Below are 17,828 nucleotides of genomic sequence, written 5' to 3' on the forward strand. Positions count from 1 at the left end.
AAGAAACACCAGTGAGACAGAATGTCAATTTTAGCTCGCGAGGAGTGCAGTCAGGCTGTACACCAAAGCTACACTAAAGTCTGGCCTGCGCTCCCGCTCTTTTTATTAAGGACTTCCCTACATACATGGGCGGTACAGCTCCTAAGGGGAGGAGTGATAGCGCTGATTGCACAATACATTCAGGACGTTCAGAACCTTTTTAATCTTGGGCTCGATTAAGATGTGTTTAAGACATCTATCGATTAATCACACTTCTTCTGACACAAGGACTAATGTATCATAATCACACTGTGGTTGGAACATTCAATTCTCTATTCTTTATCTCACTGCTCCGCTTACGGCTGCATTCTGCCTGGGTCATCTTCACATATCCTGAAAAAGAGCTTAGCGTGCACACAGAGATACCACAACTTGCAGAAACACTTCATGTCACATATCTTAAGTAACCTTCACCCATCACATCAGTACAGTACACTTTATCAGAGCAGAGAGAACTACATTCTACCAGAGCAGACAACACAAAACATGCATGATAAAATAAAACAGTGTATCTACAGAATAACTCCAACAGTGTGTGTCCTCTGGCTTCATGGATAGATAAAGCTGGGTATCATCTGCGTAACAATGAAAATTTAAGCAATACCGTCTAATAATACTGCCTAAGGGAAGCATGTATAAAGTGAATAAATTGGTCCTAGCACAGAACCTTGTGGAACTCCATAATTAACTTTAGTCTGTGAAGAAGATTCCCCATTTACATGAACAAATTGTAATCTATTAGACAAATATGATTCAAACCACCGCAGCGCAGTGCCTTTAATACCTATGGCATGCTCTAATCTCTGTAATAAAAGTTTATGGTCAGCAGTATCGAAAGCAGCACTGAGGTCTAACAGAACAAGCACAGAGATGAGTCCACTGTCCGAGGCCATAAGAAGATCATTTGCAACCTTCACTAATGCTGTTTCTGTACTATGATGAATTCTAAAACCTGACTGAAACTCTTCAAATAGACCATTCCTCTGCAGATGATCAGTTAGCTGTTTTACAACTACCCTTTCAAGAATTTTTGAGAGAAAAGGAAGGTTGGAGATTGGCCTATAATTAGCTAAGATAGCTGGGTCAAGTGATGGCTTTTTAAGTAATGGTTTAATTACTGCCACCATCCATCCAATCCATCCCACCTCACAGGTGTGCCATATCAAGATGCTGATTAGACACCATGATTGGTGTGCCTTAGACTGCCCACAATAAAAGGCCACTCTGAAAGGTGCAGTTTTGTTTTATTGGGGGGGGGGGGGGGGGGGAGGGGGGATACCAGTCAGTATCTGGTGTGACCGCCATTTGCCTCATGCAGTGCAACACATCTCCTTCGCATAGAGTTGATCAGGTTGTCAATTGTGGCCTGTGGAATGTTGGTCCACTTTTGGTTTTGCTCCCATTTTGTATGAGATGAACTCAAAGATCTAAAACTTTTTCCACATACACAATATCACCATGTCCCTCAAATATTGTTCACAAACCAGTCTAAATCTGTGATAGTGAGCACTTCTCCTTTGCTGAGATAATCCATCCCACCTCACAGGTGTGCCATATCAAGATGCTGATTAGACACCATGATTAGTGCACAGGTGTGCCTTAGACTGCCCACAATAAAAGGCCATTCTGAAAGGTGCAGTTTTGTTTTATTGGGGGGGGGATACCAGTCATTATCTGGTGTGACCACCATTTGCCTCATGCAGTGCAACACATCTCCTTCGCATAGAGTTGATCAGGTTGTCAATTGTGGCCTGTGGAATGTTGGTCCACTCCTCTTCAATGCCTGTGCGAAGTTGCTGGATATTGGCAGGAACTGGTACACGCTGTCGTATACGCCGGTCCAGAGCATTCAAAATGCCATCAATAAAATGCACCTGTGTTCTTCGTCCATAACAGATGCCTGCCCATACCATAACCCCACCGCCACCATGGGCCACTCGATCCACAACATTGACATCAGAAAACCGCTCACCCACACGACGCCACACACGCTGTCTGCCATCTGCCCTGGACAGTGTGAACCGGGATTCATCCATGAAGAGAACACCTCTCCAACGTGCCAAATGCCAGCGAATGTGAGCATTTGCCCACTCAAGTCGGTTACGATGACGAACTGGAGTCAGGTCGAGACCCCGATGAGGACGACGAGCATGCAGATGAGCTTCCCTGAGACGGTTTCTGACAGTTTGTGCAGAAATTCTTTGGTTATGCAAACCGATTGTTCCAGCAGCTGTCCGAGTGGCTGGTCTCAGATGATCTTGGAGGTGAACATGCTGGATGTGGAGGTCCTGGGCTGGTGTGGTTACACGTGGTCTGCAGTTGTGAGGCTGGTTGGATGTACTGCCAAATTCTCTGAAACGCCTTTGGAGACGGCTTATGGTAGAGAAATGAACATTCAATACACGAGCAACAGCTCTGGTTGACATTCCTGCTGTCAGCATGTCAATTGCACGCTCCCTCAAATCTTGCGACATCTGTGGCATTGTGCTGTGTGATAAAACTGCACCTTTCAGAGTGGCCTTTTATTGTGGACAGTCTAAGGCACACCTGTGCACTAATCATGGTGTCTAATCAGCATCTTGATATGGCACACCTGTAAGGTGGGATGGATTATCTCAGCAAAGGAGAAGTGCTCACTATCACAGATTTCGACTGGTTTGTGAACAATATTTGAGGGAAATGGTGATATTGTGTATGTGGAAAAAGTTTTAGATCTTTGAGTTCATCTCATACAAAATGGGAGCAAAACCAAAAGTGTTGCGTTTATATTTTTGTTGAGTGTACATCAAAACAGAGCTGTAGATTTGTATAAACATCACACACACACACGCATTTTCATTTTTATATGTATGTATATACAGTGAGGAAAATAAGTATTTGAACACCCTGCGGTTTTGCAAGTTCTCCCACTTAGAAATCATGGAGGGGTCTGAAATTTTCATCTTAGGTGCATGTCCACTGTGAGAGACATAATCTAAAAAAAAAAAAATCCAGAAATCACAATGTATGATTTTTTTAATAATTTATTTGTATGTTACTGCTGCAAATAAGTATTTGAACACCTGTGAAAATCTATGTTAATATTTGGTACAGTAGCCTTTGTCTGCCATTACAGAGGTCAAACGTTTCCTGTAGTTTTTCACCAGGTTTTCACACACTGCAGCAGGGATTTTGGTCCACTCCTCCACACAGATCTTCTCTAGATCTTTCAGGTTTGGAGTTTCAGCTCCCTCCAAAGATTTTCTATTGAGTTCAGGTCTGCAGACTGGCCAGGCCACTCCAGGACCTTGAAATGCTTCTTACGGAGCCCCTCCTTAGTTGCCCTGGCTGTGTGTTTGGGGTCATTGTCATGCTGGAAGACCCAGCCATGACCCATCTTCAATGCTCTTACTGAGGGAAGGAGGTTATTTGCCAAAGTCTCGCAATACATGACCCCATCCATCCTCCCTTCAATACGGTGCAGTCGTCCTGTCCCCTTTGCAGAAGAGTACCCCCAGAGTATGATGTTTCCACCCCCATGCTTCATGGTTGGGATGGTTTTCTTGGGGTTGTTCTCATCTTCTAAACATGGTAAGTGGAGTTGATTCCAAAAAGCTCTATTCTGGTCTCATCTGACCACATGACCTTCTTCCATGCCTCCTCTGGATCATCCAGATGGTCACTGGTGAACTTCAAACGGGCCTGGACATGTGCTGGCTTGAGCAGGGGGACCTTGCTGCCCTGCAGGATTTTAAACCATGACAGCATCATGTGTTACTAATGTAATCTTTGTGACTGTGGTCCCAGCTCTCTTCAGGTCATTGACCAGGTCCTCCTGTGTAGTTCTGAGCTTTCTCAGAATCATCCTTACCCCACAAAGTGAGATCTTGCATGGAATCCCAGACTGAGGGACATTGACAGTCATCTTGTGTTTCTTCCTCTTTCTAATAAATAATCATAACAGTTGTTGTCTTCTACCAAGCTGCTTGCCTGTTGTCCTGTAGTCCATACCAGCCTTCTGCAGGTCTACAGTTTTGTCCCTGGTGTCCTTAGACAGCTCTTTGGTCTTGGCTATGGTGGACAGGTTGGAGTGTGATTGATTGAGTGTGTGAACAGGTGTCTTTTATACAGGTAACAAGTTAAAACAGGTGCAATTAATACAGGTAAAGAGTGCAGAATAAGAGGACTTCTTAAAGAAAAATTAACAGGTCTGTGTGAGACAGAATTCTTGCTGGTTGGTAGGTATTCAAATACTTATTTGCAGCAGTAACATACAAATAAATTATTAAAAAAATCATACATTGTGATTTCTGGATTTTTTTTGTTTTTTTAGATTATGTCTCTCACAGTGGACACGCACCTAAGATGAAAATTTCAGACCCCTCCATGATTTCTAAGTGGGAGAACTTGCAAAACCGCAGGGTGTTCAAATACTTATTTTCCTCACTATATGTATATACTGTATTTGTTCACTGGAGGGCCCCAGAGCATTGAGTGTAAAATTCTGCCTGAAGAGTGGATGGGCCGGACACGAACGCTTCAGTAAAATGTCGTGATTTCATCGCAAATAAAAAATACTAGCTTGTTGTCCGTGGGGATCCACGGGCTCTAGATTGGGTTGTGTTTATAAAATAGGTCGCTGACATTTTTCAAGGGTGCTAATAAAGTTTCTATGAATTAGACCTCAAGAGTTTTTAGAAGAGGAACTCAACCCTTTTATTTCCTGTTAATTATGTAATTTTTTTAATGTTAGTGTTTTAATGTATTTATAAATTGTTTACGTTCCTGTTATCATATACACACTATTATTATTATTTTATTTTTACTTCTATTTTGTTATTTGATTTTGGAACATATAAATGGAGCACAATGGAAATGTGTCATCCATGTATTTTAATGTATTTACAATTATGTTATGTACTTGCATTGAACTTACTAAAATAAATCACTCACGCTTTTAATATAAGGATGATTTACTGCCCCCTGCTGGAATGGCATGTGAGTCCAGAATGTAGTTATCAACATCCTTTGTTCAGTGTTGTTAGCTAATATTTATAAATTCTTCAAAAATATTAGCCCTATCAATGTTTCATTTTGGCAGTGTTCATTCTTGACCCAAAATACATACACATACCAAATGGCAAATGTCAGCTCTTCCCAGTTTGTCTGATCAAAGTTGCAAACGCGCACACACACGCACTTTTGTCTTTTCCACATTCTGCCGCAAGCAGGTGCTTTTAATTTGACACGCCCACAAACAGAGACGTGGTGGAAGACATGAAATGACCTCCAGTTTTCACTCATGGTAATGGCAACATGACACTTACCTGACTAAACCAACTGAACTACAAAAACAATAAATCAAAAACACGAACAACATTGTTAATGTAACAACTCTTAAAACCACAAACTCCCATGGTGCATTGCAAAGTTTTTCTCATTCATTAAATGTGCTCCTTGTCAGTGGATGTCTGGTAAGTACGCTGGAAAGTTGTGTACATCCTCACAACTCTGAGCGGCCATCATTCAGACAACTTTCCAGATGGTTGTTTTGTCCTGTCATTGCTTGTAGCTTGAGAGTACACGTTTAGTTGACATGGAGCTGCTTTCTCTTGTAGGCAGCAGAATTCCATCTTAACCTTCACAAAGGTAGCCATTGTCCTGGAACACTTACTGTTTTCTTAGACAAGAGCCTTTCAAAATAAGAGCACATAAACTTCAATTCCACTACCACTGTACACTGACATCACAGGTAAGATGCAGAAGAGATGAGATAAACATTGTGAAAGGTCTTTTACTTTTTATGATGTGTTAGGGTCATGAAATTATTTTAGGGTTGTATTTAATAAGCTTTAATAAAAAGGTATCCAGTTTCCAGTGGGAGTACTGCTCCTAGTTGTTGGATTGTGTCTAACTGTAACTAGGATGAGTTAAATGCAGAGGACAAATTTCATTGTATGTATGTATATGTACAATGACAATAAAGGCTCTGTTCATTCATTCATTCATTCATTCATTCATTTGTAAGAGTCCTGTGTGCTCGCTGTGGTTTCATCAGATGCTGGAGAAGTTGAGAGGTCGATGGACCAGCACCGGCCTCTGGGAGCAGCTGGAACAACACAAAACTGTGATCACGGAGCCGCATGGTGGTGCAAAGGGCGATTTTGATGAGCTGCTTCAAATGTACTATGATGCCGTCACACACTGTGGGGAAAGAGGTGAGAGGAAATGAGTTTTTCCTGCTCACATTTTGAAATGTCCACCTGAGACGTGTCTCTCCAGTATTTTGCCTTCACGCATGTAAGTACGTATGTGAAGGTGTCACCTGAAAAGTCACCGGCACGTCCCTGTGACTGATATATATATGTGTGTGTGTGTGTGTGATATTAAACTAAGATAACGTGATTTAAATCTCAGGACTGTTTTTTTAAGACTGTGGGAGCCTTCAGCAGCTCCTTCAGTAACAGACTGCTGCACCCTCTGTGCAAAACAGAAAAAACAGCCTCCCCACGTCATTTTAGACTGTATAATACCTCGAAATGTTTTTAGCACCATAACCACCTGATTTTACACTATACACCTTGTCTACCAAAACTCTATTTTGTGCTTTCTCACATGCACATCTGTGCAATAATTTTATTTTATCTACATACATACCCACTTATAGTCAGTTTTTATTAAATCCCTTTCAAACCATTATTTTTGCATTTACCAGCAAACATGGCATTAAACTTTATACAACTTATATATACTTTATACACCTTTCTTGAATGTAAATATTTTGTCTTCTTCTTTTTTCTTTACTACTGTGCGACTTTGTGCTGCTGCAACAAGTGATTTTCCCCGTTGTGGGATCAATAAAGTTTATCTTATCTTAATGTGGCTTTGGAGGAAAATGAGAGTTATTGGTGAGTGTAGAAATCTCACCTGTATGTGCGTCCTGGGGCACAACAGTTTCCTGTGTGATTCTCGATTTGTGGCGTTCAGATGGCGCTCTACTGATTGCTGTTTGTCGCGGTAAAGTCAGTGAAGGACTGGACTTCGCCGACGATAACGCCCGGGCAGTGGTCACCATTGGCATTCCTTACCCAAACTTCAAAGACCTTCAGGTACGTGCACACACACACACACAACACACACACATACATGAGATGAACATGGTGCTCATGTAGTTAAAGTAGAGATGGTTGTTGGTTCTAAAACAGGTTCGGCTGCAGCGACCACAGGGAAAGGGTTTAACTTATCAGACGGGGCAAAAGTTAGGCTACGCGGCTAACAGTGGCTTCACGTTGTTTTGTGGGACACGCTGTGACAGTTTGGGACATTTGCTTTAGTGTTGGAGCGAGTCTCCAGTCTGCGCCTCAGTTTGTGTGTCAGGGACGTAACGGAGGTCAGAGGCTGAGTTCAAGGACTTCAGCCACCAGCACATTTTATTCATTCACCCATAAACTGTTCTTTGATCACATTTGTTCATGTTTAGTCTCATCTTCAGTCTAACATGACTTTTAAAAATGTGTGGAATGTTGTTTGTAGTAATTGTTAAAATGCTGTACTGTACACTTGACAAAAAAATCTAACATTTTCACACATAAACACAGTGTTGATGTGTTGGTGATGTATGAAGGCGTCTCACAGCGATGTTGCTGCCTTCGCTTTGACCTTTAAGTCTGTTTTCCCAGCTGCTCGGCGCCGCCCTGCTGTCAGAGCACGGTGACGCTTTGACTAACCGCTTCTGTCAGTGTGGCTGATTGAAGCATCCGAAACCTTTCACCTGAGCCGCAGCTGTCACTTTCACCTCTGTCAGTGCTCAGCGCCTTTATTTTGTATTTTTTTTGTTTACTTTGACCCAGTTTAATGAAGACCGATTTTTGTGATCAGAACCAGATTATAGCCTGGTTATGTTCAAAGAAGACACTTCAGGTCAGACGGTTGGGTTTAGGGCTGTAGAAAGCCCACTGAGCGATGTGTGTGATTTCAAAAGAAACTGTCTTTATCTCAAAACAGTATTTATTAACCCTAATTCAATTCAGAGCATTTTATAATATGATAATAATGATTTCTTTGTTTGTCATTGGACATCTATACATACAACGAAATGTGTCCTCTGCATTTAACCATCGTAATTACAGTTAGACACAATCCAACCACTAGGGGCAGTGTGCAGCCACAGTCCGACGCCCAGGGACCAACTCCAGATGTAGAGATGCTGCCTTGCTCAGGGGCAGAGAAAGGAGCAGAGCCTAAATGAGCATGTTTTTGATTGTAGGAGAAAACCGAAGGAAACCCACACAGACACGGAGAGAACATACAAACTCCACACAGGAAGGGTGGGAAGCGATCCCATGCCCCTTCTTGCTGTGAGGCATCGGTGCTAAGCACTAAGTCACTGTGCCGCCCTCAGGATGAAGAGATTTCATGTACAAAGCTGACAATGTGGATAAAATAAATCAAATTATAAATTCAAAGTCACCAGTAAGATTTTTTTGAGATTACCCACAGAAATATTTGAATTTATATTCACATTAGATGGTTGTTTATTGCCACACTAAGAGACTGAAGTCAGTCCACTTTGATATTTCTGTCCCTAATCAGCTTCTGATAGTTACAACTCCAAAGTCAGATCACGTTTGGACAACACAGTTAAACAAAAAATCCAAACTGTCACCCTGAGAGTGACCGGTATCTTGCCGGAAGGTGAACAAATCACACCTGCCTTGACCTTTGACCTTGAGCTTGATCCTTTTGTGTGCTAAAAGCTACCTTACTAGGGCTGCTATATGTGAAGTTGCAAGAGTCTGTGATGTAAACTGTGTGCTGCACAGCAACTTAAAGGTGAAAAACATTGCAAATAAACAAACATACATACTGACTAACAGATCTTGGAAAACTTCATTTTGGCAACATAAAAACAAAAACCCACAGTGATTCCAACATCCAGCTTTTTTCATTTTAGACTGTGTGAAACCAAAATATTTCAAGTTTTCTGGAAATTCCCAGAATCCAAAATATTTCAAGTTTTCTGGAAATTCCCGGAATCCAGGTTTTCACTTATGTTATTTTTACGAGTTATTTTTGATAGCATACGTCAGAATCCATTAATGTTCCGCTCCTAAACAGTTGGTGGTGGTAATGTACCTTCTTATATTAGATAGCAGAACCTTAAAATCCTTAAACTTGAAAGAAGAAGAAGGACGGTTATTTTTGTTTTCCTGGTGTGTGTCGGATTTAGTCTCTGGTCTGTATTTGTAAATTTGTTTGGAAAGATCTCTGATGAGACGTAACAGTGGATTTTAAGTCTCACATTTTCACCTCGTGATCACAGACTGAAGGATAATGTAACGCAAACTGTCTCCAATGAAATAAAAGCCAGAGTAAAAATCACTGCATTTTAAAAATTAATTTTCGTTTCCATACTGTCTCAACTATATCTGATTTGGAGCTGTAATGTATTTTTATTACTCCTGCCAAGGACGTAATAAAATCATCGGTGTTTATTTATTTGTCTGTCTGTTAGCAGGAATACCTCAAAACTAATGCATGGATTCTGACAAAGTTTCTACCACAGATAGATATTTGGGCGTAGAAGAACCTACTAAATTCTGGAGGTGATACGGATCCAGATTCTGGATCAAGATTTTACTTTATGTAGGTTTTGAAGGATTATGTAAAAAAAAACAAAAACTACTTCACACATTCAGATATTAGGGCATGGAAGACTCCATTAAATTTTGGAGGTGATCTGGATTCTGGCTCAGGATTTGTTGGGAGTAATCTGGATCAATATGCAGGTTCTGCAGCAAAAACATACGACATCACGATGTAAAACCAAGAACAGGAAGACACTCTTTTGTTTCAGCTTGTGAATTAAATATCGCATTGCAGCATCTTGATCAGTCGGACCGTTCTGGATCAGTATGCAGTTATTGCATTGTGTTGTGGAATCCGGATCCAGGTAAGGTCCAGGTCACGATGTGAATCACTTTTTTTATTTTGCGTCCTCGTCAGCCCTTGGAGGACGTCAGAAATCTCTGACTGCTCTTGTTTATTTATGCACAAAAATAGAAAAAACAATTAATGAATGAATGTGATTTCAAAACTAAAGAGTTTTGCTGATTAAATAAAGCAAAAATCTCACTGTGTGGGTCATGTCAGGCCATGCAGGGTGCAAATTTGTGTGTCCAGGCAGTCCTGCTGTCCATCCATTTCTTCCAAAGTTAACCATGGATCGACCACGCCCAGGTGTGACAGGGCGTCACATCGCTCTAGTATTATAGCATCACCTGGTACTCTTTTCCTGGTTGGAACACCTTGTTCATTCATGCTCATGTACTTAAGTGGTTTAAATCATTTTTGGCTGAGTTTCTCCATTATGATTGGTGACCTCTCCTCATCAATTGCTCCTCTGTGTTGTGGAGTGCCACAGGGTTTTACTCTTGGCTCTGTTCTATTTTCATTATACATGCTTGCCGTTGGGGTCAGTTATAGCCGAGCACAACCTGTCCTTTCATTGTTATGTAGATGATCTGCTAATCTGTCTGCCTATGAGGACTAATGGGAGCGATTCTTTGTCATCTTTAATTGTATTTATTTTGTAAATCAATGTCTGTCTCAAAATGTCTTTTACCTGAATGATGTTAAAACAGAGACCACTGCGTTTGGACGTTCCAACATGCAGAATGTTGTACTGTCAAACTTTGGTGTTCTGGCAAATTATTTAAAATCAGCTGTCAAGAATTTGTTTGTGATATTTGACGGCTGTTTGAGGTTTGATCAACAGATAAACTCTGTCTTCTGGTTAAAGTCTTTTTTCAGTCGACCTGAAGATCAGGTCGAGTGAAAAAGCTCCAGACTTGATGACTGTGATGCACTTCATGCTGGTGTTAACCAGTTTGCTCTTGGACGCCTCCAACTTGTGCAAAATGCTGCTCTTACCCAGCGCAATTGGAGTATCTGTGGATTCCACAAAGATGAACTCCAGGTCAGTAAACATTTCCTCAAGTTACTGGGTTCCAATATTCAACCCAACACCCAGTCCATGGGAGTCCTGAACACTGTAGGAGCCAGAACACATCCCTGAGGAGCACCAGAATTCAGTCTCTGCCTCCGCTCCATACCCACAGTACCCGTGTATAAGCTGGATATGATGCCCACTGACTTTTTGAGGAAACTTTGAGTTCTTAGGATGTCCCAGGAAGCAACTGGATCACCACAGAAGAGAAGCACAAAACGTAGAGAAACAGAACCGCGTGCTTCTCTTCTTAAATGTAGAGTGTGACGGAAGTGATGTTTTTGTGAGCGTTCCATATGGAGCCTGTGAGGTAATGATGCGTGTTATAACAAAGGCACTGAGGGGGTGCCACTACATGTTAGAGTCCATGCAGATCTGATGGAGCATGAAGATGCTCTGCAGGTTCTGAACTCACATCAACAGCTCTGTGTGATTGCTGCTTCGTCTCTTCAGAGGCCTCAGGTCTCCTGGCACATCAGTCAGAACTCTTCCTGCTGTAGGACCACATGGTGACCGCTGACTTTGGTCTTTTGTTTATTAAGGTCACACCAGAACCTGTTGTACTTGTGAAACCGAAATCTCAGAGCTAGAGCCTGACCGATATGGATTTTTTTGAGGCCGATGCCGATAACAATATTTGAATGAAAAAAATGCCAATAATCGATAAATCGGCTGATTTGCTGATAGCCGATAAATCAGCCGATATTATTATTATTTATTTATTTATTTATTTATTTATTTTTTTTTTTTTTTGGAATGAATAAAATGTTCTTTTTTGGACCCTGAACAAAAAAGGTATGAGCTAAAAGCTGAAGCTTTGTCCTCATATTAATTAACTTTATAACAGAGAAGAATTTTCAAGATCAAAAAATGCAAAAATGCAATTGGAGCAGTTAGGGGACTATTCAAACGTGCCAATTAGTAAGATATCACTCCTGAAAACGATCTTTGCCATATCATGTGAGGTAAATCTGCCCTACGATTGGATTTTGGAAAACCATGTGACGGAGAACCAGTTCCAATTGGACACTCACATTGCGCACGTCATCACACATCTTCTATGAGGTGTACCAAGATGGCTGTAGTGGATCGAAAGTCCATGGAGTTAACGTTTCTATCTCATATCATTAAAAAGTTATTTACAATTTAGTAAAGCTTGGTCCCAGTCGTCGTATACGACGGCGTCAGCCCCAGAGGGTTATGGCAAATGGCAGTAATTCCCAGAACCCTTCTGGACGACCAGTGAATCTGAATATTTCAACCTCTTAGCAGTAAATAAAAGGTTTTCATGCTAGAAATAAGGTCTACACAACGTGGGCTTAATAAAAAGCGTGACCGACGCAATGAAGCACATTTGACACATTACTACATAAACTGAGTTAATCAAACTGAGTTGAACTGAAACGGGAGAAATGTGGGGTGAATGTAATTGCAAAGTTATTACAAACAACATCCTTATAAACTGACTTGTATGCTTTTGTCAACCGATCAGTGCAGTGTGACAGCGAACTACGGGGGCCGGTGATGAACACATTTAAGCAGGGTGTAAGCAGCTCTCAGTTGAATGGAGTCAGAGCTCCATCTACTAGACAAACGGTGCAAGGACATTTTACATTGCCGACACAAACATTATTTCAGTAACTGTTCCATTTATGAGAAATTATCGGTGTTCTATCGGCAAAATTTCGGCCGATAGTGAGTACTTTGAAAAGGGCTTATATCGGCCAATATATCATTCGGGCTGTACTCAGAGCCACACGTGTCTTTGTGCTGTGAGACGTCCTGAACATAGTGTAGAGCCAGACAGACTTTTACAGATTCACATTAAATGTGTTAATTGTTGTAGGTGTTGTGTCACTGAAGGTGACATGGAAGTAGGTGAAATGGAATTTAAAATATTAGCACAGTACAAAAAAAATCCTGAGTCTCAAATCTCAGATAAAAGTCATTGAGCTCATTCGCTTTTTTCTGATCATCATCATGTTACAAAGCTTTTCCTTTTTATTGTCATGTTAGCTGCCACTTTCATCAAATCCCAAAGTTTTTTTATAGTCCACTGAGGCAAAATTCTGCTCGATGCTGTCCTTGTGCCTCTTCCTTCCATGCCTTAGCATCCAGTTCAGTTTTTTTTGTTTTTAACCCCATCCAGTCTGATTCTTAAAAGCCTTTTTTTTTTTTTTGCGGTTGATACAGTCTTTAACTTCTTTGGGTACGTAAGGCTTGTTGTTTGAATACATAATAATATCCTTTCTGGTAACCACACAGTCAGTACAAAGCTGTATGTAGTCTGTTATAGTATCTGTCGCCTCATCAATGTCCAGTGTATGAAAAATGTCCCAATCTGTGGAGAGGAAAGACCCTTTAAAACCTCTATGTTATCACTTGACCAAACAGACACAGTCTTGATCTGTGGCTCACTGCTCTTAAGCACAGTCTTGTAAGTTGGGATCAGGTGTACTGTGTTGTGATCTGAATTAGACAGAGGAGGCTTTGCTCTGGTCCTGTTGGCGTTCTTAATGTCACCATAACATTTATCTAAAATCTTATCATCCCGGGTGGTACAGTCAACATATTGATCAAATCCAGGGAGGGACAGTTCCAGTTTAGAGCTATTAAAATCACCAAGTATAAAAACAGGAGCACCAGGCGTACGTTGCAATTGAAGGTGAACAAAGTCTGCAATTTGAGCTGCAGCTTGGGCCGTGTTTCCACTTGGGGGTACATAAACAGCAAAAATTAAAATATTACCAAACTCCCTTGGAAGGTAAAAGAGTCTCATGGAGAGGCACAGAAGTTCCACATCTTTGTTACCCACAGTCTGCCTGACGGCGTAATTCCTGCACCAGCCTTCATTGATGAACACACAGATGACTCATCCACAGCTCTGACCTGAGGATGAGCTCCGGTCCGCTCAAATGACAGAGAAACCCTCCACACCAATAAGAGAGTCTGGAATGTCCGTATGTAACCATGTCTTTGGGATCACAAGCAGGCTCGACTCCCGGTACTCAAAGCTTACTCTGGCGTTGGTACGAAGCTCCTCCATCTTATTCCTCAGAGACCACACATTGCACAGGGTCATACCCGGCAGCGCGGTCTGTTGCCTCTTCAGCGAAGACGCTGGTGTATCCCTTGGTGCTATATAAATAAATTTTATTGATAATTTCTGTGGACCCAATACACAGCCAGGTATCTTGACATCTTCCTCTTCATAAATGTTTTATTTGGAAATTCTTGAAATTAAATGAATGAATTTTAATTTTTCAACTGTGAAGATTTTTTTTTTTTCCCCCTGTTGTTGCTGTTTTTTGGGACTGGATTGTCTCAACCACGTTTGGTCTGTCCATTTTCCAGGAATTCTGGAAGACAATGAATCAAATCAGTTTTATTTATATAGCGCCAAATCACAACAAACAGTTGCCCCAAGGCGCTTTATATTGTAAGACAAAATGAACTAAAATACACTTGTGTGGACCTCAATGTTTGGACAATTTGGACAAGCCAAGGACTTAGTCTGTGAATGATTTTAGATCTTCCTCAGAGTTGTCAGTTTTTGATGGTGGACAAAATGCTAACAAGCTTTAATCTGGGTTTCTTGTGTTCGTTTTTTCCGCCACATTTACTCATGGTGATATTGATTGTTTCTCTCTATTAAGTAAACAAATAAACAAGTGATGACCTCCATAAAAACAGCAGAAATTTAGTTTTCCTCTTTGTAATACAGACTGCTAATTAACATCATTTTGTGTGTGTGTGTGTGTGTGTGTGTGTGTGTGTAATCAGAAGTGACGTGCACATTTCTGTGGCTCTGATTCTCGGCGTGCATGCGCTCGGTGGCCGTCCTAAAGACGAGTCAGTCAGCTGTCACCCACACGTGGCAGACGAGGCGCTCACCAATCTCAGTGACAGGCACAAGATGTCCCAGACCGCCGGTGGCGTGCACGCTGACGTGCACACACAGGCAACACATGCACCAGTGCAAAGTGCAGCTGGAACAGATGCGCTCGGCGGCGAATCGTGCCTGCTGGTCAAATATATATTTTTAGGGATGAACAGGTAGCTGTGCAGACACGGGCAGAAACAGGCGGGTGATCTGTTGACATTTTAACTAATCCTGTCTGGCCTGTGGTTTCTTGCACGTTGGACAGATTTGCTAGCAGCCAGAATTGGCTTTTTCACATATGCAACCTGTCATATTGGATTGGACAGTGACACGGGACAGAGCTCGGATGCGACTGCTCCACTCCTGAAACAGACTGTGACTGGATTTAGATGACACCGGCAGCTCGGGGCTACTGGCCTTTCTGTTCAGGTTGTGGGTTCAGAAGTGGATTCTTTGACTGCTCTGGTGTCTCATAGATTAGCAGACGTGTGACGTGTCCTCAGAAGCCGTCTACCCGTAGAACTCCCAGTGTCAATACTTTGATTGGGGGCAGGTGATGAGGGATCAAACACGCTCCAGCGTCACGGCTCCCTTCAGGACGTCCTCTGGTGTTTGTTCATGTGCGGGCAGGTCACAGTGGCATTTCATGATGGGTGTTCTGGAACAGGCTGTACCTGCCACCGTTCCGTGTTTGTTTGCTTTGGGCGGACACACGGTACCTGTCAAAAGCGGTTAGAGCCCCGTTCACCGGCCCGTCCCACACGCCAACCCGTCAGACACCAACTGAACTTTTCACTTGTCAATTCTGAAAGGTTAATGTTGAAATCAGCGCTGACAGATGAAAATGGATGGATGCTTTCATTTTTTATGCAGACACAGCTCCACAGGCTCGAGGATAGAAGACGTCTGTCCTGAGAAGAGCCGGAACCACACGATTTCCACCGCCACAGAACCCGGTGAATACTGGAGCCGCCAAGTCCCGAATTCCCAGGTGATCACCGTCCCCGACTGTCGGATCTGGTACTGCTGGCGAGGAGCACAAACAGTGAGACGTGGGTGTGTGCACACCCAGTAACAAAAACAGTCAGAAGGTGGAAAGTCACCTCCACCTCTAATACACACTCGTGCAGCTCCTGTCAAACACTTATCTGGTTGCGGTGTGAAGCGAAGCCGTCGCGGATTACGCCAACCTCACTGATAAGGCACTCCACAGGAAAGCAGCTGCAAAATGAATTCAGTCTAGGACACAGTTAGTTTCTGGCTGAGGATATTACCTTCACAGGTAGATGATATCTCAGCAACGAGGTGGAGATGATGTCCGGTCTTTATGGAGTGAGATGATGTAGAGTAGATGGGTGACAGCTGTCAAGAGATAATGAGTGACAGCTGTCACCCCCGGCTGTGTCCGTGGCGGCAGCGCCCTCTCGTGCCTGAAGCCCGCACTTCAGGCAGGGCGCCCTCTGGTGGTGGGCCAGCAGTACCTCCTCTTCAGGCGGCCCACACAACACCTTGCCCAACTCATTAATCATGAGGGACAAGCGAGGGGTTGTGGTTTTGGCGGCAGCCGTCTTGCCAATCTTCCGGTAGGTCAGGGCAGCACATAAGACAATAAGTACCAGCACTCCTACTATGAAACCAAATATGAATAAATCCTCGACGTCCTTCACAGAGAAAGGTGCAAAGCATGCGACACGCCACGTCTCCCAGGTGTCGAGAACATAGCCCGCAGGGTAAGTTCCATCCGGGCACGCAGGGTCCCCCGGCCCTGATCTTTTTGTAGAAAAAAATGGTGTCAGTAGTGTTCAGAGACCAGCTGATCAATTCCATGATTAATCCAATATAGTTTGAAGAATTCACAGCCTGGTGAAGTAGGGACTTTGAAGGTTGGAGCAGAGATAGAGGAGAGAGGAGGAGATGCAACCGCACTCGCCGGAGTCCCAAGCACACCTGTTTGTAAATCTATTGTTCTTTCACTTATGTTTCAGTTGTTAGCCTGCAGAGGTGCTGTAGATTTCAGGTATGTTTGGGTCATTGTGTCTGCAGGGTGTGTGTGCGTGTTTTGGGTGTAACATGAATCAGATTGCCACCTGTCATTCCCTTTAAGAGCGCCACGTTGCTGTTGACACGAAGGACTCCGTAAATGACATGTGAGAGGGTTTCTGGTGAGAAATGGATGTGTGTGCAACAGATCGTGCACTTCCTCGTTCCCATGCCTCACCACCGAAGCTGATGAAGAACACTAAGTTTTATTTAGATTAAAACTTTATTCCAGTTCAGATTTGTTGTATTTTGATGCGCTGTGCATCCCAGTGTTCTCAAGCAGCGTGTACGTACGCCGTGAACCCGCCTCTGTGAGTCATATCTGAATATATCAAACTTTAATCAGACTTTAAGAGACATGAGAGGTGTAGAATAAGTGGGAGGTGTCTCTCGTATGCCGCCGGTGAAATACCACTACTCTTATTGTTTTTCACTTACCCGGTGAGGCGGGCAGGCGAGCCCTGAGCGGGCTCTCGTACCTGGTTACAGCAGAATGAATATGTTAGTTTAAATGAGTCAACACCCCCGAGTCACACTAACTGCCAGAACGCTCGTAGCACGGGCCGAGGTGGAGGAATAGCAGCAATCTTCCATTCCAGGTTATTAATTAATCAAAAACCCAGACAGAGCTTTAATTCATTTGAAAGCTTGACTCTTAGTCTTGTCCATCCAAATTGGAAGTCCCAAAAACCAGTTTTATTTGTTGTTATCTATCGTCCACCTGCTCGTTACTGTGAGTTTCTCTGTGAATTTTCAGACCTTTTGTCTGACTTAGTGCTTAGCTCAGATAAGATAATTATAGTGGGCGATTTTAACATCCACACAGATGCTGAGAATGACAGCCTCAACACTGCATTTAATCTATTATTAGACTCAACT

At 42.6% G+C, this 17,828-nt stretch overlaps 1 protein-coding gene across 1 annotated transcript in view; it reads left to right on the forward strand.

Moving 5' to 3' along the window:
- Positions 1–17,828, forward strand: part of brip1 (BRCA1 interacting protein C-terminal helicase 1) — a 148,360-nt gene that overhangs the window by 117,363 nt on the left and 13,169 nt on the right. Inside the window, 2 exon segments of the mRNA XM_034168974.1 lie at positions 6,077–6,236; positions 7,006–7,127. Coding sequence (XP_034024865.1) covers positions 6,077–6,236; positions 7,006–7,127 — 282 coding nt within the window.

The sequence above is a fragment of the Thalassophryne amazonica genome, chromosome 4 (assembly GCF_902500255.1).
Source record: "Thalassophryne amazonica chromosome 4, fThaAma1.1, whole genome shotgun sequence".
Taxonomy (NCBI): domain Eukaryota; kingdom Metazoa; phylum Chordata; class Actinopteri; order Batrachoidiformes; family Batrachoididae; genus Thalassophryne; species Thalassophryne amazonica.